Source organism: Calidris pugnax, unplaced genomic scaffold, assembly GCF_001431845.1.
Source record: "Calidris pugnax isolate Ruff unplaced genomic scaffold, ASM143184v1 scaffold300, whole genome shotgun sequence".
NCBI classification, from domain to species: Eukaryota; Metazoa; Chordata; class Aves; order Charadriiformes; family Scolopacidae; genus Calidris; species Calidris pugnax.
The window spans coordinates 52,429-73,779 of NW_015091014.1; the positions used below are offsets into that span (position 1 = coordinate 52,429).

Sequence of the window (21,351 nt, forward strand, 5' to 3'; positions counted from 1 at the left end):
TAGTGGGTGTGATGCAGGGCCAGACTCGACTGAAACAGGAACTGGTCCTTATCTGAGACTTGAACAACCACTCCATGCTGGTCCTGGAGGTCCTCAGACCAGCTTCCCTTCCTCCTCCCCTACAAAAGCTTCTACAGAACCCTGGTTCTTCAGACCCAAGACTCTCTGAAGGCCCTAGAATAAGTTTGCTGATTTTTTTTGTACCTCCATAGGTGTTTGAAATCTTCTGAAATGAAGGCTGGGCTGGCAGCCAATGAGCCAAGCCCTTCAGCTGGCTTGCCTTGCTTTCTTTTCACCTCTCTGTCAAAGCCCAGTGCCTCCCAGACATATAAAGAGGAAATACCTTGATCCTCTTTTAGAAGGTCTGGTTTTGGGCTGTGGTCTGGTCTGCTTGAAGTAAAGGAGTTGAATGAGAGTAAGGGGAGCTCTGGTGTTGTCACCCCTGCTAGCAGCACAGCCTGCCTGGAACCTTTTGGGCTGAGAAAGAAATGGTTTCTGTGCTTGGCAGTAGAAATGTCTCCAGAAATGGTGGGAATCAAAGTGTTTCCTACGGGTTGGAAGTTCTCAGCCAGGAGGGTGCTTTGGTGCTGAGTGCTCCGAAGTCGGTGGCAAATCTCTTTGGTGAAAAGAGCTTGTTTATTGGAAAATGATGGTGTTAGTTCCCCTCCATCCCATCAGCTGGAACCCAAAAGTCACTCTGAACCCAGACTTCCTGGCACCCTTCCGTCTGGATGTTGACGCCCAAGGTCCAAAAGGTGCAAGTGCTGGAGAAGGAGCAAACCAAGATCCTCAACAAAGCCGTTGCCTCCTTTCTTTTCAAGGCAGGAGTTGCAATTTTCAGAGTGTGGCACTTGTAAAGGCTTCTGGTGGGATTTGGTACTTGGGGGTAGGTAGTTTGATCTTTTTTTCTGGAATATGAGGGAGGAAAGTTGGGCCTTGGTCAGGGGAGTTTGTCTTGTGCTTGGATGCGATGGCTGAGGTTGCTCACACCAGGCTGCCCAAGCACTGGGAAACTCAATGGGCTACTTCAGGCTCTGGGTACCCTTTGGCCATGCTTGGATGGTGGTTTTTACACCAAGGTCTGCAGAAAACTGCTGCTCTGGATAGTTTTTAAAGCAGGGACTGTGCCAAGCACCACTAGAGGGCCCAGGAAATATTTTTAATGCATAAAAGATCAATCTAAATTCCTCTTTATTGCGAAGAGTTAGCAGTTTATCTCCCTGCAGGGTACAGAGCCAGCATCCCTGGGGCTCCAAGGGGGCTCTGGTGACGATGTGTGACTGTCTTTGCTTGTAGAGCACCTCGCACAGACCATTGATGGCCCTTTCTGAGGTTCCCAGTGACAACAAACAACTGTTTTCAAAACTGTTGTATGTTGTTGACCTCTTCTAGCGCAGGAAGAATTGAAAGCAGCATGATTTGGGAAAGACTTGGTGACTCTGCCCCTCTGCTCTACTCTGGGGACACCCCTCTGCAGTGCTGCCTCTGGCTCTGGGGACATCAGGAGGACATGGAGCTGTTGGAGAGGGGCCGGAGGAGGCCATGGAGATGCTGGGAGGGCGGGAGACCCTCTGCTGGAAGGACAGGCTGAGAGAGTTGGGGGGGTCCAGCCTGGAGAAGAGAAGGCTCCGGGGAGACCTTAGAGCCCCTTCCAGTCCCTAAAGGGGCTCCAGGAAAGCTGAGGGGGACTCCTAATCAGGGAGGGGAGTGATGGGACAAAGGGGAAGGGTTTGGCACTGGAAGAGGGGAGATGGAGCTGAGATGTGGGGAAGAACTTCTTTGGTGTGAGGGTGGTGAGAGCCTGGCCCAGGTTGCCCCGAGAAGCTGTGGCTGCCCCATCCCTGGAGGGGTTCAAGGCCAGGTTGGAGGGGGCTTTGGGCAACCTGGTCTGGTGGGAGGTGTCCCTGCCCAGGGTAGGGGAGTGAAACTAGGGCTGAATCTCTTCACCAGCTCTGCAAAGAGCCTAAATGACAGATGAGTCAGAATGCTCATCTTCAGAGTTGGGCATCACATGATGCCTCCATTGGGTGACTCTTCTTCAAGCCCTTTCCCTGCTGACCAGGAGGTCTACTTTGAAAATAATCAAAGTTCTGGTGCTTTTTGTGCTGCTTTACCTTTTCTCCACCTGTTTTGTTGACCTGTGGATGATGTTATTGATGCTGCAGAGCTAATGATAGCAATTGAGGCTCCAATAGCTCAAAAGAGTGATTTACTCAATTGATCACGAAGCCTGACCTTGATTGGACTAATTATCAGCTCTAAGCCAATTGAGAGGCCACCCCAGGTGATACCTAAGTGTGACTGGGTGTGGTGAACCTCCCAGATGTGATGACACTGCCCAGAGAAGGCAGAACTGGGACCCACTTCTTCTGCAGACCTGTAATCACATTGTTTACCAGATTTTGAACATCTGCCAGAATTATTTCCAGCTGTTTCAACTTCCTGTGGGAAGGGGTGTTATTAAAATTGTTCTCAATCATAAACAGTGTCTTTTGATGCTTGCCGCAGCCCTCTGAGCATGTTCTCAACCTCTGCTCTTGACCAAGGGAGCTACAGGGTCCCTTGTTGCCCTTGGAAAGGCTGATTTGTTGAGCATGGAAGGCTTTTCTTGTGTTTTCTTAAATTTTTTTAAACTGGAAGGAACTACTGGGGTGTTTAATGCCTTTGTCTGCTAAAAGAGACCTTGGAAAGAGGGAGGGGGATGGGCTTCAGGTGAGCCCAGCCTCTCCCTCCCTCCCCACAGCTTCAGTGGGTCCAGAGCAGTGAGATGAACCCCACCATGGGTGGTTGGACCAGATGAACCGCGCCACAGTAGGACCAGATGGGGGTTCATCTGCTTGTCCTGGGCTCCTCCTGGAAGTGGTCCCTGAAGTCCCCAACTCTCAGACCATTCCTGGGAGCTCTGGTTGCTGGTGCCAACTACTGAAGTTTCAGCAGCTCCCTTTGCTTATTCCCACTTAGATCTTGATCATGAAGCTGCCCGAATATAGAATCATAGAATCGTTCAGGTTGGAAAAGACTCTTGGGATCATTGAGTCCAACCATCAACCCCACTCTACAAAGTTCTCCCCTACTCCATATCCCCCAGCACTGCATCTAAATGACTCTGAACACATTCAGGGATGGTGACTTGACCACCTCCCTGGGCAGCCTATTCCAGTGACTGACCACGCTTTCTGTGAAGAATTTTTTCCTGATGTCCAGTCTAAATAAATAATTTTTTCCTCATGTCCAATCCAATAATATTATTCCTCTATTTTTATCACAGGTGCCATGTGCCTTGACTATTTTTCTGCTGGGGAGCGGCTGCACAAAGGGAAAAAAAGTCATGTTTTCTCATGACACCGGGTGCATTTAACCTAAAGTTCAACCCAGTTTCCTCTTCATCCTCATTTTTCTTTTTTTTTTCTTTTATTTTTTTCTGCACGCCGTATTTCTCCTCCTCCTGAAACCCTTTGGAGATTCCATCTCTGCCTTGCTCTAGCTCCACACGCCCCAGCTCCGGGGCATCAGCTGCAGGTTTGCTGCGTGTGGAGGAACCAGGACTTGCTCAGCCTCCAGGAGCTGTCAGGGATCAGAGAGCAGGGTGTTTTGCATTGGGTTAGCCAATAAAGTCAAAAAAAAAAGAATAAGCTTCTACCTCATTTCTACCTCATCCGTTCACTGTAGCTGTGAATAATAACAGCAATAGAGAAATTACTTTACTATTTTTACACGTTATGCTAAATTGATACTTTCACATTCTTGCAGGGGAAATAGGAGATTAACAGATATCATAATTATGATTAGTATTTTCTGAATAGACAATTTAATATTATAGGTGGCTATAAGCAAGTTATTGACTTGTTTACCTTCCTGTTAACCCAGAATAATTATCTATTTATTAAAATAGCCATTGGTCATTTTGTTAACGGGTTTTCAAGGCAGAGTGATGCTGTGTTTTGTATCAGAAGAACAGCTGCTGGTCCAGACCTGAGGCTAAAACCAAGCCTTATCGCAGTCCACCCCTTGCCCCACTCCAAGTGTCCCCAACAGGCAAGACCACGGTGGGAAGGGACCTACCCCTGGAAGAAGGGGACCTGTCCCGCTCCAGGTAGAGTTCATCCTGCCTTACCCTGGCTTTCTCACAGTCAAAGGTCTATTCTAAAGCCACTACGCAGGCTCACAGCCAGGTCGAGGAGAGGTTTGTAGCTCCAGGGTTAGCTCTCCTTGCTCCTCACAGGCTTTCCATCACTTCCCACTCCACTTCTTGGTCTCCACCTTATTCTACTTGTTGTCCTTACTCTACTCAAGAAGAATCCTCTCCTATGCAAGCAGAGATGTGCTGTTGCCTCTTCTCATCTGAAACACCATGGTCCACCAGTTGCTTCCTTGTATTATGGAGCAGCTCCTGATAGAGAAGGCAATGACAGGTCCTGCACCAAGTTCCTCTTCATGGAGCTCACCTTGTTTGGAGTGGCCAGGTCTGCCCCCTCACCTCTCGTCCTTGCCCCCACCCTGATCCTCTGCAATTTGACCACAGCATATCCCCAAAATGCTTCCCTTTACCAAAGGTAAAAGGACATTTCCCCCCCCAAAACCTGTTTCCAACCAGCTGGAGGCAGTACCCACTTGTACCAACCCATCAACAAAGCCCTCCCATCTTTGGTAGAATATCAGCAATTCACTTTTTTTCCCCCCTGCCATTACAAGGTTTTTTGAAAATTCTCTTCCTTTTGTTCTCTCCTCAGCATCTCTTCCTGCATGTTGGGAACTGTTTTGCTCTTTCTTTTGAAGGATCAGGGGCAGCAGAAGTTCCCCCAGTGCATCCAAGAGTGACGCCAGGAAAGAGGAAGGTGTCACAGGAAGCTCCCTCCACCTTCATCCACAGGATGCATGGACATCCCTCTGGATGCACTGCCAGGTCTGGAGCCAGCTCGACAGGTTCAGGTGTGGCTTGGTCTGTTGTGCCAAGGCCGAGCCGGTGCCAGCGGCGATCGCAACAGCAGCCCACACGCTCGGGATTATCGCGGCACGTGGAGGTGGGGTGGCTCCTCATCTCATGGAAGGTTTGCAGGAGGCCTTCTCCAGCGGGACGCGGCCACCTCTGATCGCTGCAGTTGGTTCTGCACGAGTTGCCACCCCCTTTGCTCCATGCAGCGGGTTGATGTATGTATTTAGGGCAGCGATTTTTGGATAGACATTTCTGCTGCACAGAGCCGGATCGTTTGGTCTGTGGGTGTTCCCTCCCCTGGGTCATAACGCTTCCTTCCAATATCCATGTGGATGGTCCTGAGTATTGTCTGGCGCAGCGTGCGTTGGAATGAGCCACTCACAATGGAAAGAGAAGGGATGAAGATGAGTTGCACCCAAAGTAGCTGTTCACAAACTCAACAGGCGGGTGAAAACCAGCAATGCCTTAGAAACTCTTCTGTGTGTTGTCAAGTAATTGTCAGTTCATCTCTTTTAGTTCAGACCTCACATGGAAAATCACGGGTCATGTCCATGGAGTCTCATCTCCTCCTGACGTGAAGTCATGCCTTGTCCTCCTAATCCTTACCTGAGCCTAATAACAGCTCCAAGGTCACATGGAAGTTTCAATCTCGGCATTGATTGGACACGGTTTGTCCTACAGAGGATTTTGCAGGGAGTGGATACAGTTCTGGAAGCATCTTTCAGCTTGACCGAAAATATGGGAGCGAAGGAGGACAAGTTACACTGGTTTCTCTTGAGACGCACCAGCAGCTAGAAGATACTGACCCCAATTAAAACCATACAGGAAAGATATTGTGTAAAATCCTTATCTTTTGGTAAACCTTACCCAGACGTGTCAAAGTGGATCTGTGTCCAGATTTCCCCCACTCACATTGAAATCCTGGACATGACACATTTTTAGTGTTCACCATAATTATTCTTTCCAGTGGGACACACAATTCCCAGTCAAAATCAGTTTTGGGTTTTTTTTATATATGAAGGGGAAAATCAGTTAGGAAATTTGGTTTAAATTCTTAGTAAAATGTAGGTAACTGGCAAAGTTTAATTACAAAAAAAAGTAGCTGGAATGGAAGGTCCGGGCCACCAGTTGGCCGTTCCCAGTGTAAGGCTTCAAGAGACCAAGTTTGGTAGGGAAGAGTAGAACTTCTTTCCTAGCTGTCTGGAAAATCTTGTGTCTACTGCTGGAAAAAGCCTTTCATCTGGTCATTGAGTGCCCAAAATCTCTGCTTCTAGATACATCAGCTGGTCTAATAACAGCTCCTGCCTCTCTCCACAAACCTTTCATTTAAGCGAATTATGAGGCACTTTCTCAATGGAGGTTATGAAGCCCCGACCACAAAACCTCTATACAACTGAAGGGCTCCTGGTGTGGCCTCACCCTGCCCCTTTGGAAGGAAGAACATCCCTTTGGGTGAAACCTGTTGCGTGTAGGGGACAAAGGGAAGCTGTTTGCCATGTGGAAATTGTTCCACCACAGCCTTTGGAGAGCATGCACCAGCTCTCAGTTGTCTTCTGGAGATGGTAGTCAAGGCTGAAGGCTCTTAGTGCCATTGTCAGCAGCAGGAATTGACTCCCAAATGCCTTTTCGTGAGTCCATGGCCATCACATCTTGCGCCAGGGTGTGCTCAGGCTGGAGAGGTGGAGTCCTGCAGGGAGACGAGGAGAGGAAAGAGGGATGGACCAGGCAGATGCTCAGTGGGAGAACCTGGGTAGAAAAGCTTGGAGCCCAACTCTGTATTTGACATCTCAGCGTCTAGTGGCCTTTAAAAATGTGACCCACAAACAGGTAGTTTCAGTTCTAACAACCCCCACTTGGGAGAGGAGGAGCAGTCGTAGTGGAAGGGCCAAGAGTCCTGGTATATGGAAGTGATGGGTCTTCTGTCCCCTAAGATGACCGCACCTTAACCTTTAATACTTAAATGTTTGGTTTAATTTATTAACGTTTATCTCAGACTTTTCTCTGTTCCATTTAAGCCTCTGTGTCCATTTATTTAAAGCTAAAATTCATAGAAGGAGATTCATTTTTTTTTCTGTTTTCTAGACACTATTTCAGCTTTATGAAGCAAAGGCAGATAGATTTAATTTTTTATAATGCCATTAGCAAGAAGAGCAGATCACACCACCTTCCCTCTCCCTGAAGAAGCACCCAGTCATGGGCAGATATACTGGGAATGGGGGAAAATGGAGAATGGGGAGCTAAGGGAGCTTCTTTCTGTAGGAGGTTCTCCTGGTGGCACGGTGAAGCAAGGTGAGCCACCCCCAAGTCAATATGAGGACAATATCGAGGCCTTGTGTCTCACCGAATGACATACCAAAAGAGGTGGGGAATTTTGAGAGCACAAACCATGGTAATGTGCACGGATAACTGTGCGAGCTGTAATTAATGATGGAGGGCAGGCTAATGAGATAAGGAGATCTCATCTGAGCAAAGCTCATGAGTCAGGCAGGATTTGGGGACTTTCACAATTACTCCATTGGTGAGTGGTGTTTACTCTGACCTCTCTTCGGGCGGCCATTAATTGCTGCCTGATGAACCAAACCCAATAACAACATTAAGAGACCTGCTAATTACCACGGAATGGAGACTAACTCCTCCAGAAAGTATAAAGGAGAACTTCCATCACCCCCACCAGAGGAGCAGAGGATCCTTCAAGCTCATTTCTCCTCCCGTGTAACAACCTTCCCCACCTGCTCTCTCATCTTTTAACGCTCTGAAAGGGACACCATGAGCCACCGTTTCTTCAGATTTGGGGATGGGAATTTCAGTTCTTCTTCTGCTCACTGTGGCACGCTGGGTGGTGGGAGAAATTTATCCACCTACTGTGAAGACAACAGAGGAGAAGAAAGATACGGTGGTTATGGGTATGGTTATGGCAGCAGGAGCCTCCACAACCTTGGTGGGTTTAGGAATGTTTTTGCTGGTGGAGGCTACGGAGGAGAAGAAAGAGGATATGGAAGGTGCCTGGGATTTGGTGGAAGGAGGTACCTTGACAGGGGCTTTGGTAGGAGAGGATATTTTGTAGGAGCCTTTCAAGGTGGGGAAGCAGGGCTTGGTACCACGTATGGAGGAAGTTCAGGCAGGGAGGCATTTGGAGGAAGCCTTGGTAGAAGTGCCTTTGGTGAACAAGGGGCTGGCCAGGGCTATGGGCAGGCTGGTGTCAGCAGAGGCATCGAGGAGGTCCACGTCAATACCAGCCTGCTGAGGCCAATCCAAGTGCAAGTTGACCCTGAGTTCCAGAGGGTGCGGTCAGATGAGAAAGAGCAGATTAAGGCTCTCAACAACAAATTTGCATCATTCATCGATAAGGTGAGTCCCTGTTCTCTTTACCACTTGTTATCTGGGAAAGGGGGAAATACAAGGGATGCTGCTCTGTTGGTGTGAGACACGGGGACACCTTCACATTGCATCTTCTCCCCCCCCAAAATCACAGCGTTGGCCGGGTTCCCTTATGCTGGTGTTAAAAGTCTTAATAGCTTGCTATAAACACTGCTGCGTGAGTTGCATTTAGCCCTGGGATAAGTATCTCCGAGTCATCTTTTATGGCAGGACAATAGCAAACTGCTGGGATGTCACTAACACATTGACTCACCTCTCTTTTGAGGAGGAAGGTTTCCGTGTGGTTAGAAATGGTCCGAGGGCTGAGAATTCTTGGTGCCAGCAGGAGAAATGGGTGAGGGACTTGGACATCCTTGATGTGTTTCTGTTTCTCAAGTGAAGGAAAATGTTGCATTTCTCCAAATTACAAAACAAGAAGTCAGTTCTTTGCTTGGAGGTCCCAGCCTCTTTTGCGTGGCTAGTGGCCCCCACGTCTTTCTTCTTGACCTCTTTCTTTGGCTGATGCTACAATGCTTTCACCTCTGCCTGCAGCTTTAGCTTCTCATTCCTTTCTACTCACAGACACAGGAACACAACATCCTCAAAACTGCTTCCACCCACACAGACCTGACATGTGCCTCTGTTTGGGTGGTGACATGTGTCTCTGCGTGGGGTGGAAACTTTTAGTATTTGTTACGTGTGAAGAATTAAGGGCTTCTTGTATCAGCCTACAGAAAAGGTGTTGGTTGCACCCAGAAGTTTTAAGCGTGGCTTAGTCCTGAAAAATTTTTGACTCCTTTTTCCTTAAACCTTCTGGATGTTGGCTGCCAGGTCACAACCAGTTCAGCATCCCAGCTGGAGAGGTGCTCTCCTTCTGGTTTTCCAAAAATACCGTCTCTGCTTGTTACAGGTCTTTCTGACCTTCTCTAAGGCAAGATAAAGCTAGGGAGAGGTCCTGTGTGGTCTTCTGAGAGGGGGTGAACTCTTCTCATGTGTTTGGGTGTCCAAGGTACTTCGGAAACATGTGAAGTCTCCTTCCACCCCAATCACCCCCTTAAATATTGTGAATTCAACAACTGAAAAGCCAGCGAAGATTTAAGCATCAACTTTGAGAAGCAGTAGTAAAAATTATGCAGCAGATTGGGGAAAAAAGAGGTGTCCCCCCATTAGTCTAAGCTCTCTCGTGCGTTGGTCCCACCTGATGAAACCTCTAGATGTTACTGGGCTGGAAATATTGATTGAGATTAGATTTGCTGTAGGGACTGTGTTTCCCTCAGAGCTTTCTAGTGGCTGAGATGTTCTTCTGCTCTGCCTTTCAGGTTCAATGTCTTGAGCGGCAGAACCAGGCCTTGATGGCCAAATGGGAACTTCTGCAGCAACAAAGCACACGACCAGAAGAGAGCAGAAATATCACCTCTTTCTTCCAATCCTACATCAGCAACCTGCAGAGGCAGCTGGAAATGCTCCAGAACCAGAAGGAGCAGCTGGATCCCGAAGCGTATAATATGCTTCATCTGGTTGAAGATTATAAAAAAAGGTGAATAATCACAAGTCATAGAATCACAGAATGGTTTGGGCTGGAAGGGAACTTAAAGCTCATCTCATTCCACCCTCTGCCCTAGGCAGGGCCACTTCCCATCAGCCCAGGTTGCACCAAGCCCTGTCCAACCTGGCCTTGAACCCACCCAGGGATGGGGCAGCCACAGCTTCTCTGGGAAAAGGCATGCTGGAATTTTCCAAGGCGCTGATAATCATGCTCTGGGACAGCTCAGCTTCTCACCTCCAAGAGTTTTGTAGCCATTATAGCACTAATCTGCAGCAGGTTCACTATGGGACTTGACTTTGATGTTGGAAGACTAAAGCAGATTTGGTGAGGGTATAATCCGGAGCAGTGAGAAGAAAATCAAAAACCCCACAGATGTACCCCACTCTCCTTTGCTTTCCCAAGAAATGTTGGGTTTTGCCAAGAAAGGTTGGACCAGGTGATCCTTGAGCTCCCTTCCAACCTGATATTCTATGATTCCCTCCTCCTGTCCTCCTTCATGGCCTTCCTCCCCCAAGCAATGAGTAGCCCAGGACTCCTTACTCCTCCTGGTAGTTGTGGTCAACTACCAGTTGTGTGGGGAGGGGCAGAGCTGAGCAGTGGGGTGAAGTTGAGAAGAGTCATCACTTCTTCTGGCTTAGCTGCACCCAGAAGATAATATATGTCCAGAGCTCTGAAAAATGGGGTTTCATTCAGAATTACGTGTTGGAACTGATCTATTTCTATCCCACTTTGTTCCATAATTTAGCCCATAGTTTTGCAGTTGTCTTTGCAGTTGCCAGAAACGGCAGTTAAATGAAAACTTAGCACATTTTCTTTTGGATGATTCCTTTTGGTTTCTGTTCCACTTGACTAAAAAATAAGAACTGCCTCTCTCTTTTCTCTGCTGCAACAGATTCGAGGATGAGATCAACAAACGCGCATCTACAGAGGAGGAGTTTGTGGAGCTTAAAAAGGTGGAGTAATCCAAGAACAAAGCTAAACCAGAGACTCAGAAATAGAGCAATAAATGGGTGGATGCTGAGGTTTTCAAAAGCAAGGTCTTTGCTTAACTTTGACAGAAATAATTGAAAACCTAAGCTTTTAACTGTAAGACCAGAGAGAAATAATTTCTCTAGAGCCCGAATCAGTCCTTTGTGAGATGAATATCTAAAAAGTGGTCTTTCTCTAGTCACTCAATCACAACCCAGGAGAGACACTGTTATTAGGTGTTAAATAATGTCTACAGGTGGCTTAGGTGGCAGAATAGAAAATTTATTCAACTTTTTATTAGGAGAATTAATGCAATCTATGTTTCCATGTTCTGCCGCAACCATTTTGCTTATTTCCAAACCATTCTTTTCTTCTAAGAGTCAAAAAATTTCTCTTTGTTCCAATTGCTTTTCAAAGGAAATCTGAGATTCGTAGGCCATTGTTTCACCCCAAGAGTGAAGGCTTTAAAGAAATGTACCAAGTCTTGCAAGAATTCCACAAATATGCCTATGGCTTTTTTGTTTTGTTTTGTTTTGTTTTAAACAGGAACTAGACAGTGCCTACATGGGAAAAATGGAGTTTGATGTTCGGGTGGAAATACTGAAGCAGCAGCTTGAGTTCCTCAGGTGCCTACACGAAGCTGTGAGTATCCTTCTCAGGTGAAAAACTTACCCTCAGGTCTTGAAGGACTTGTATCTTTTGAAGGTTCCCAGAAATTTTGCCTGAACAGGATTTTTTTTTGGTGTGGAGAGTGGATCATCCTTGGCCTTTGATCTTCCAAGTTCCTTTTTTATCCATGGGGGAAAAGAGGGTTTGGTGTGTCACAAAGGTTGGAAGAGACACTTGAAAATTAACACTGGTGGTGAACAGTAGGACCTGGGGGATGCAGGAAGGGGAGTTCCAGTGGGTAACTGGCCAGAGGGTGCCATTTCTTCCCTCATAACACGACCCAGACTGCTCACGTGAACTGCTAAAGTCCAAAAATCTTGTTTTCCTTGCAGGAACTGTCCCAGCTGCAAACAGTAGTTGGCAACACCAATGTCATTCTGTCCATGGACAACCACAGAGAACTCAATATGGACGGCATCATTGAAGAAGTCAGGCAGGAATATGAGGCAATTGCTCAGAGAAGCAAAGCTGAAGTAGATGCCATGTATCAGGGCAGGGTGAGTAGACACCAACAAGACAGGGAGGCAAATCTGTCTCCTTGATGGAAAAGAAATCAAAAATATCTCTTCTCTTCTCTGCACATCAGTACCAGGACCTCCAGAACATGTGGGTAAATCAACGCGAGCAACTGCGGGGCAGTTACCAGGAAATCCAGGAACTCACCAGGCAGGTCCAAAGGATACAACAAGAAATTGAAATTGCGAAAAAAAAGGTAAAGCTGATACTTTCCAACATGACTAAATTAGCTAAGTCACTTCCATGTGGTGGAGTACAACGTAGCCTGTCCTTTGGAGGCAAACCTAAAGGTGATGTTTTCTCTTCAAAATGAAGCAGATCTCGATTTTGGCTCCCTATATTGGGGTTTAATTTGGGTTAATTTACCCAGTCTAACGTACCTTCTGTTGTTGAGGCAGGTCTTTTCATTTCCAAGGGCTGCCAGAAGGGTTTGACAATCCTGGTCCCGTAGAAGGGAAGTGGACACATTCTCTTTGTCCCCTCTCCAGAATTCTGGCCTCCAAGAAACCATCAAAGATGCTGAGCAGCGTGGGAACTCTGCCATCAAAGACGGCCAACAAAAGCTTCAGGAGCTGGAAAATGCCCTGCAGGAGGCCAAAGATGATCTGACTCGCCTTCTCCATGATTATCAGGAGCTGCTGAATGTGAAATTGGCCCTGGATATTGAAATTGCCATGTACAGATCGCTCCTCGAGGAGGAGGAGGCCAGGTAAGGATGAACTATTCATCCTGGATAGAAGGACCTGTACAAAGCAGTGTCCCCAGTCCTTTGATCTATCACTTAGACCTCCAGGACGAATTGTTGCCTGGAAGGTGTGATCTCTTTCATTGGTGTACTGGTAGAGCCTCATCTGACTTGTATTTTTATTGGGTTCTTTGTCTCAATGTCACTTTTCCTTCACAGGATACAGGAAGGCTCCCCGGCCACCATCTGTGAGTATCTCAAGGCTTTGCTTTAAGGGCATTGTTACCATTTTGTTTGTCTGTGGTAATTAACACCCACCATCAGAACCACCTCTCTTAGTCCCTGGTCCAGTTTCCTGGGAAAATGAAGCAAATGTTAGTCCCTCGTGAGCGTGTGTGTGTGTGAATTCAAGTGTGTATGGATTCATATGTCACCACTTAGCTACTGACTTCGAAAATCATTGGCTATTTTCAGCCAAATTTGTAGGAAGTGGGGAACACCTCACTTCTTCTCTAGGTCTTTGTGGTACATGTCAGAACTGAAAAAAAAAAAAATCTAATCCTAAAAACTGTGGGAATAGAAGGGCAGCTAAAGGAGAGAGAAACCTCCTGGCCTTACAGGAAGGGCTGCACTGAGTGTTGACCTAAAAGATAAATCTAATAAAGCCAGATCCACATCAGAAAACATTTCATAGGTACGTCTACTAAAATGAAGATCATTGTAGCCCCTTTTCAAAGACATGACTATGACCACAAGAGGAGACTCGATGAGCACAGATGATATAAATACTTATGTATGGTTATAATTTTTGGGGTATAAAGACTAAGGTGGACATCGTTTCCATTTCTTTCAGGTGTCATTGACCACAATGCAAGTGCTACTGGAGTCTTTGGAGTACAGTCTGGAGGCTTGAAAGGTGTAAAGGGAGGGTTGAGCTCTGGAGGTGGCAGAAGCAAAGGGCCGATCTCTGGAGGAGGAAAAGGCAGAAGCACTGGAGGATGGGGAATGGGTTCTGGCGGTCATGGGTCCATCTGTGGTGGAGGCTCTGGGTATGGAGGAGGAAGCTCAGGAGGAAAAGGCTCCATCTCTGGAGGAGGAGGGAGCTCTGGCGGTGGTGGGTCAATCTGTGGTGGAAGCTCTGGGTATGGAGGAGGAAGCTCAGGAGGAAAAGGCTCCATCTCTGGTGGAGGAGGAGGGAGCTCTGGCGGTGGTGGGTCAATCTGTGGTGGAAGCTCTGGGTATGGAGGAGGAAGCTCAGGAGGAAAAGGCTCCATCTCTGGTGGAGGAGGAGGGAGCTCTGGCGGTGGTGGGTCAATCTGTGGTGGAAGCTCTGGGTATGGAGGAGGAAGCTCAGGAGGAAAAGGCTCCATCTCTGGTGGAGGAGGAGGGAGCTCTGGCGGTGGTGGGTCAATCTGTGGTGGAAGCTCTGGGTATGGAGGAGGAAGCTCAGGAGGAAAAGGCTCCATCTCTGGTGGAGGAGGAGGGAGCTCTGGCGGTGGTGGGTCAATCTGTGGTGGAAGCTCTGGGTATGGAGGAGGAAGCTCAGGAGGAAAAGGCTCCATCTCTGGTGGAGGAGGAGGGAGCTCTGGCGGTGGTGGGTCAATCTGTGGTGGAAGCTCTGGGTATGGAGGAGGAAGCTCAGGAGGAAAAGGCTCCATCTCTGGTGGAGGAGGAGGGAGCTCTGGCGGTGGTGGGTCAATCTGTGGTGGAAGCTCTGGGTATGGAGGAGGAAGCTCAGGAGGAAAAGGCTCCATCTCTGGTGGAGGAGGAGGGAGCTCTGGCGGTGGTGGGTCAATCTGTGGTGGAAGCTCTGGGTATGGAGGAGGAAGCTCAGGAGGAAAAGGCTCCATCTCTGGTGGAGGAGGAGGGAGCTCTGGCGGTGGTGGGTCAATCTGTGGTGGAAGCTCTGGGTATGGAGGAGGAAGCTCAGGAGGAAAAGGCTCCATCTCTGGTGGAGGAGGAGGGAGCTCTGGCGGTGGTGGGTCAATCTGTGGTGGAAGCTCTGGGTATGGAGGAGGAAGCTCAGGAGGAAAAGGCTCCATCTCTGGTGGAGGAGGAGGGAGCTCTGGCGGTGGTGGGTCAATCTGTGGTGGAAGCTCTGGGTATGGAGGAGGAAGCTCAGGAGGAAAAGGCTCCATCTCTGGTGGAGGAGGAGGGAGCTCTGGCGGTGGTGGGTCAATCTGTGGTGGAAGCTCTGGGTATGGAGGAGGAAGCTCAGGAGGAAAAGGCTCCATCTCTGGTGGAGGAGGAGGGAGCTCTGGCGGTGGTGGGTCAATCTGTGGTGGAAGCTCTGGGTATGGAGGAGGAAGCTCAGGAGGAAAAGGCTCCATCTCTGGTGGAGGAGGAGGGAGCTCTGGCGGTGGTGGGTCAATCTGTGGTGGAAGCTCTGGGTATGGAGGAGGAAGCTCAGGAGGAAAAGGCTCCATCTCTGGTGGAGGAGGAGGGAGCTCTGGCGGTGGTGGGTCAATCTGTGGTGGAAGCTCTGGGTATGGAGGAGGAAGCTCAGGAGGAAAAGGCTCCATCTCTGGTGGAGGAGGAGGGAGCTCAGGCAGTGGACACTCCATCTCTGGAGGTGGCAAGAGCTATGGAGGAGGCTCCAGCTCTGGCAGGAGAGGCTCCATCTCTGGAGATGGCCAGAGCTATGGAGGAGGCTCCAGCTCTGGCAGGAGAGGCTCCATCTCTGGAGATGGCCAGAGCTATGGAGGAGGCTCCAGCTCTGGCAGGAGAGGCTCCATCTCTGGAGATGGCCAGAGCTATGGAGGAGGCTCCAGCTCTGGCAGGAGAGGCTCCATCTCTGGAGATGGCCAGAGCTATGGAGGAGGCTCCAGCTCTGGCAGGAGAGGCTCCATCTCTGGAGATGGCCAGAGCTATGGAGGAGGCTCCAGCTCTGGCAGGAGAGGCTCCATCTCTGGAGATGGCCAGAGCTATGGAGGAGGCTCCAGCTCTGGCAGGAGAGGCTCCATCTCTGGAGATGGCCAGAGCTATGGAGGAGGCTCCAGCTCTGGCAGGAGAGGCTCCATCTCTGGAGATGGCCAGAGCTATGGAGGAGGCTCCAGCTCTGGCAGGAGAGGCTCCATCTCTGGAGATGGCCAGAGCTATGGAGGAGGCTCCAGCTCTGGCAGGAGAGGCTCCATCTCTGGAGATGGCCAGAGCTATGGAGGAGGCTCCAGCTCTGGCAGGAGAGGCTCCATCTCTGGAGATGGCCAGAGCTATGGAGGAGGCTCCAGCTCTGGCAGGAGAGGCTCCATCTCTGGAGATGGCCAGAGCTATGGAGGAGGCTCCAGCTCTGGCAGGAGAGGCTCCATCTCTGGAGATGGCCAGAGCTATGGAGGAGGCTCCAGCTCTGGCAGGAGAGGCTCCATCTCTGGAGATGGCCAGAGCTATGGAGGAGGCTCCAGCTCTGGCAGGAGAGGCTCCATCTCTGGAGATGGCCAGAGCTATGGAGGAGGCTCCAGCTCTGGCAGGAGAGGCTCCATCTCTGGAGATGGCCAGAGCTATGGAGGAGGCTCCAGCTCTGGCAGGAGAGGCTCCATCTCTGGAGATGGCCAGAGCTATGGAGGAGGCTCCAGCTCTGGCAGGAGAGGCTCCATCTCTGGAGATGGCCAGAGCTATGGAGGAGGCTCCAGCTCTGGCAGGAGAGGCTCCATCTCTGGAGATGGCCAGAGCTATGGAGGAGGCTCCAGCTCTGGCAGGAGAGGCTCCATCTCTGGAGATGGCCAGAGCTATGGAGGAGGCTCCAGCTCTGGCAGGAGAGGCTCCATCTCTGGAGATGGCCAGAGCTATGGAGGAGGCTCCAGCTCTGGCAGGAGAGGCTCCATCTCTGGAGATGGCCAGAGCTATGGAGGAGGCTCCAGCTCTGGCAGGAGAGGCTCCATCTCTGGAGATGGCCAGAGCTATGGAGGAGGCTCCAGCTCTGGCAGGAGAGGCTCCATCTCTGGAGATGGCCAGAGCTATGGAGGAGGCTCCAGCTCTGGCAGGAGAGGCTCCATCTCTGGAGATGGCCAGAGCTATGGAGGAGGCTCCAGCTCTGGCAGGAGAGGCTCCATCTCTGGAGATGGCCAGAGCTATGGAGGAGGCTCCAGCTCTGGCAGGAGAGGCTCCATCTCTGGAGATGGCCAGAGCTATGGAGGAGGCTCCAGCTCTGGCAGGAGAGGCTCCATCTCTGGAGATGGCCAGAGCTATGGAGGAGGCTCCAGCTCTGGCAGGAGAGGCTCCATCTCTGGAGATGGCCAGAGCTATGGAGGAGGCTCCAGCTCTGGCAGGAGAGGCTCCATCTCTGGAGATGGCCAGAGCTATGGAGGAGGCTCCAGCTCTGGCAGGAGAGGCTCCATCTCTGGAGGAGGATCAAGCTATGGCAGTGGTGGGTCCATCTGTGGAGAAGGAGGTTCAGGGTATGGAGGAGGCTCCAGCTCTGGCAGGAGAGGCTCCATCTCTGAAGGAGGAGGGAGCTATGGCAGTGGCGGGTCCATCTCTGGAGGTGGCCACAGCTATGGAGGAGGATCCAGCTATGGCAGTGGTGGGTCCATCTGTGGTGGAGGAGGCTCAGGGTATGGAGGAGGAGAAAGCTCAGGCAGGAGAGGTTCCATATCTGGAGGTGGCCACAGTTATGGAGGAGGCTCCAGCTCTGGCAGATGCAGTCCCCACAGCGGTGGGATGAACTCTGGTGGTGGCAGCAGCTCAGGCAGGAGAGGCTCCATCTCCGGAAGTGGCCAGAGCTATGGAGGAGGCTCCAGCTCTGGCAGATGCAGTCCCCCGAGTGGTGGGATGAGCTCTGGTGGTGGCAGCAGCTCAGGCAGAAGAGGCTCCATCTCCGGAGGTGGCCAGAGCTATGGAGGAGGCTCCAGCTCTGGCAGATGCAGTCCCCCGAGTGGTGGGATGAGCTCTGGTGGTGGCAGCAGCTCAGGCAGAAGAGGCTCCATCTCCGGAGGTGGCCAGAGCTATGGAGGAGGCTCCAGCTCTGGCAGATGCAGTCCCCCGAGTGGTGGGATGAGCTCTGGTGGTGGCAGCAGCTCAGGCAGAAGAGGCTCCATCTCCGGAGGTGGCCAGAGCTATGGAGGAGGCTCCAGCTCTGGCAGATGCAGTCCCCCGAGTGGTGGGATGAGCTCTGGTGGTGGCAGCAGCTCAGGCAGAAGAGGCTCCATCTCCGGAGGTGGCCAGAGCTATGGAGGAGGCTCCAGCTCTGGCAGATGCAGTCCCCCGAGTGGTGGGATGAGCTCTGGTGGTGGCAGCAGCTCAGGCAGGAGAGGTTCCATCTCTGGAGGAGGATCGAGCTATGGCAGTGGTGGGTCCATCTGTGGAGGAGGAGGCTCAGGCAGTGGAGGTTCCATCTCGGGAGGTGACCACAGTTATGGAGGAGGCTCCAGCTCTGGCAGATGCTGTCCCCACAGTGGAGGGATGAGCTCTGGTGGTGGCAGCAGCTCAGGCAGGAGAGGTTCCATCTCTGGAGGAGGAGGGAGCTATGGCAGTGGTGGGGCCATCTGTGGAGGAGGAGGCTCAGGCAGTGGAGGTTCCATCTCGGGAGGTGACCACAGTTATGGAGGAGGCTCCAGCTCTGGCAGATGCTGTCCCCACAGTGGAGGGATGAGCTCTGGTGGTGGCAGCAGCTCAGGCAGGAGAGGTTCCATCTCTGGAGGAGGAGGGAGCTATGGCAGTGGTGGGGCCATCTGTGGAGGAGGAGGCTCAGGCAGTGGAGGTTCCATCTCGGGAGGTGACCACAGTTATGGAGGAGGCTCCAGCTCTGGCAGGAGAGGCTCCATCTCTGGAGGGGGAGGATCAAGCTACGGCAGTGGTGGGTCCATCTCTGGAGGTGGCCACAGCTATGGAGGAGGATCAAGCTATGGCAGTGGAGGTTCCATCTCTGGAGGTGACCACAGTTATGGAGGAGGCTCCAGCTCTGGCAGGAGAGGCTCCATCTCCGGAAGTGGCCAGAGCTATGGAGGAGGCTCCAGCGCTGGAGGAGGAAGATGCAGCTCTGGTGGTATCTGTAGGTCTGGCAGTGGTGGGTCTACCTGTGGAGAAGGAGGCTCAGGGGATGGAGGAGGCTCCAGCGCTGGAGGAGGAAGATGCAGCTCTGGTGGTATCTGTAGGTCTGGCAGTGGTGGGTCTACCTGTGGAGAAGGAGGCTCAGGGGATGGAGGAGGCTCCAGCGCTGGAGGAGGAAGATGCAGCTCTGGTGGTATCTGTAGGTCTGGCAGTGGTGGGTCTACCTGTGGAGAAGGAGGCTCAGGGTATGGAGGAGGCTCCAGCTCTGGAGGAGGAAGATGCAGCTCTGGTGGTATCTGTAGGTCTGGCAGTGGTGGGTATAGCTCTGGAGGGGAAGGGGTTTATAGCATAGGGAGCTGTGAATCTGGGAGATGCAGCCCCACATATGGGACTGGGGAATGCAGCTCTGAAGGGGGGTGCTCTCCTGGGAGGTGGGATTACAGGTCTGTCTATGGAGGTAGCTCTGGTTCTTCTGGAGAAGCTTCCCACAAATAATATTTGCATGGAAATATCTGCCAGCGGAATGGGAAAAGGAGGGCATTTCCCTCGCTATGGGAGGTGAGGGTGGCTTTCCTGCCCACCACGGAGTCACTGCTAGTGGGTCGCCCATAATTCTGAGCTCTCTTCTCCCTGCACAGCCACCTCCTGAGTTGTCCAACCACGTGCCTCTGGTTTATGACAATATCGTGATGGTGACTCTTCCCTTAGGCTTTCTCTTCACTCTGCAACTCATGGGGGAACTCTGTTTGGAACCTTTGTCTTTGGTAACTAAAAGCTTGAAACCCTCTCTGTTGTGTGTGTGTTGGTCTGTGGGAGGTCGTGACTATTATGGGCATCATGAGGTTTTTTGAAAGAGCTCTTTAAATATCTAAATCAGTTTACGGACGTCTCATGCAACCCCAAGAAAAAGTGGAAGATGGTGTTTACCAAAGAATGTCTGTTGGGGAGGGGGAGCATACACCGAACATTTGTTGTGAAATTGGGCTTCAGGGGCCAAGGCCTGTTGGCCTGATCCAGCCAGTCAACCAGGACATGGGGCTCCATCCCAGTTCCATCGTTCCCTCCAGGAGTCACTCTTTAAATAACCAAGGGACAGAATTGTCCACGTAGATTTTCTTAGTCTTGCAGCTGCAGATAAAGAAAGGAGCAAGAGTTTACAAACAACAATGTCTCCTTGTCTCACTTCTAGTACCGTTTTTCCCCTCGGGGTCCCAAATGAAAGCTGGATGGTCCAATCAAAAGTTCTAATGAAGAGCAGAGCAGCTCAGCTGAGATTACTGGGACAGTTTGCTCAAGATGCTCGACGTAACTGTGTCACCTCAATTGAGCAACACTCCCCTTAGATAACTGGAATGTCCTGATCCCATCGGGAATATTTCATGTCTTCTCCCCGGTCGGAGGGAAGGAAGGATTCTCTTAACTGTTTTTCAAAGAAATCCAAGCGTGGAGAGTCCTGGGGGTGGCAGCTTGTGGGGAGCGAGATACTCAGCGTGGTGGAAAATCCACCCTGGAGACCCATTTGCAAACGGCCATAGAGGCGTGAAAACAACCAGAGATGTTTGATGGGGAGCCACAAAGGGCCAAATCAGACCTTCATGGCAGAGTCTGGAAGCAGTTATGAGAACTCCACATGTGGGGAGGTCTAGACGCTATTTCAGTCAAAACTAGGCTATCACTGCCCTCATCAAACGCAGAAAGCCCCACGCAAGCTGTGAAGCACTCAGCTGTGGCAGCAGAACCTGGAGGTTGTGTTAGCAAACGCTGCTGAGATAATGCGGCGTTTTCATCTGCGCTGGCTGGCGTCCCACGGGCTCAGCGTGTGGGTGGTGTGAGTCTACCTTGGCTTGCAAAATGCCACGTAGAGCTGCCCTCCAACAGCTGAGACAGTTTATTCACCCAAGCACAAACCCAGGCTGGGTGGAGAATGGCTGGAGAGCAGCCCTGAGGAGAAGGACTTGGGGGTGTTGGTGGAGGAGAAGCTCAACGTGAGTTGCCAACGTGCTCTCGTAGCCCAGAAAGCCCCCTGCATCCTGGGCTGCATCCCCAGAAGCATGGCCAGCAGGGTTGGGGGGGATTCTGCCCCTCTGCTCCATTCTGGGGACACCCCCCCTCTGCCCAGTGCTGTCTCCAGCTCTGGGGCCACCAACATCAGAAGGACACGGAGCTGGTGGAGCAGGACCAGAGGAGGCTCCGGAGATGCTGGGAGGGCTGGAGCCCCTCTGCTGGGAGGGGGGGCTGAGAGAGTTGGGGGGGGTTCAGCCTGGAGAAGAGAAGGCTCCAGGGAGACCTTGGAGCCCCTTCCAGTCCCTCAAAGGGCTCCAGGAAAGCTGGGGAGGGACCCTTGATGAGGGAGGGGAGCCATAGGAGGAGGGGGAAGGGTTTGACACTGAAAGAGAGGAGATGGAGCTGAGATGTGGGGAAGAACTTGTTTGGTGTGAGGGTGGTGAGAGCCTGGCCCAGGTTGGCCAGAGAAGCTGTGGCTGCCCCATCCCTGGAGGGGTTCAAGGCCAGGTTGGGGGGGGTTGGAGCAACCTGGGCTGGTGGGAGGTGTCCCTGCCCAGGGCTGAGAGTGGCACTGAATGGGCTTTAAGGTCCCTTCCAACCCAAAGTCTTCTATGGTTACTGGTTGCTTCTACATCACTCACTGAAACAGTTCAGTTCTTCACGATCCAAATGATAAACAAGCTGCATCGT

General features: G+C 51.1%; 2 protein-coding genes across 2 annotated transcripts; both read left to right on the top strand.

Moving 5' to 3' along the window:
* Positions 1–7,699: 7,699 nt before the first annotated feature.
* On the top strand, positions 7,700–12,949 carry LOC106895986 (keratin, type II cytoskeletal 1-like). The gene is made up of 8 exons (XM_014955676.1): positions 7,700–8,281; positions 9,610–9,827; positions 10,729–10,789; positions 11,352–11,447; positions 11,807–11,971; positions 12,061–12,186; positions 12,479–12,699; positions 12,895–12,949. The coding sequence occupies exons 1-8, from the start codon at positions 7,700–7,702 to the stop codon at positions 12,947–12,949; spliced, it is 1,524 nt and encodes a 507-aa protein (XP_014811162.1).
* A 747-nt stretch (positions 12,950–13,696) lies between these two features.
* Positions 13,697–17,332, top strand: LOC106895987 (neurofilament medium polypeptide-like). Its single transcript, XM_014955677.1, has 2 exons — positions 13,697–15,250; positions 17,114–17,332. The coding sequence occupies exons 1-2, from the start codon at positions 13,697–13,699 to the stop codon at positions 17,330–17,332; spliced, it is 1,773 nt and encodes a 590-aa protein (XP_014811163.1).
* The last annotated feature ends 4,019 nt before the right edge of the window (positions 17,333–21,351 follow it).

Coding starts and splice junctions, on each gene's coding strand:
- LOC106895986 (XM_014955676.1), top strand. CDS start 7,700: ATGAGCCACCGTTTCTTCAGATTTGGGGATGGGAATTTCAGTTCTTCT. Junction 8,282..9,609: donor TTGCATCATTCATCGATAAG/GTGAGTCCCTGT, acceptor TCTGCCTTTCAG/GTTCAATGTCTTGAGCGGCA. Junction 10,790..11,351: donor AGTTTGTGGAGCTTAAAAAG/GTGGAGTAATCC, acceptor TGTTTTAAACAG/GAACTAGACAGTGCCTACAT.
- LOC106895987 (XM_014955677.1), top strand. CDS start 13,697: ATGGGTCCATCTGTGGTGGAGGCTCTGGGTATGGAGGAGGAAGCTCAG. Junction 15,251..17,113: donor ACACTCCATCTCTGGAGGTG/GCAAGAGCTATG, acceptor CCATCTCTGAAG/GAGGAGGGAGCTATGGCAGT.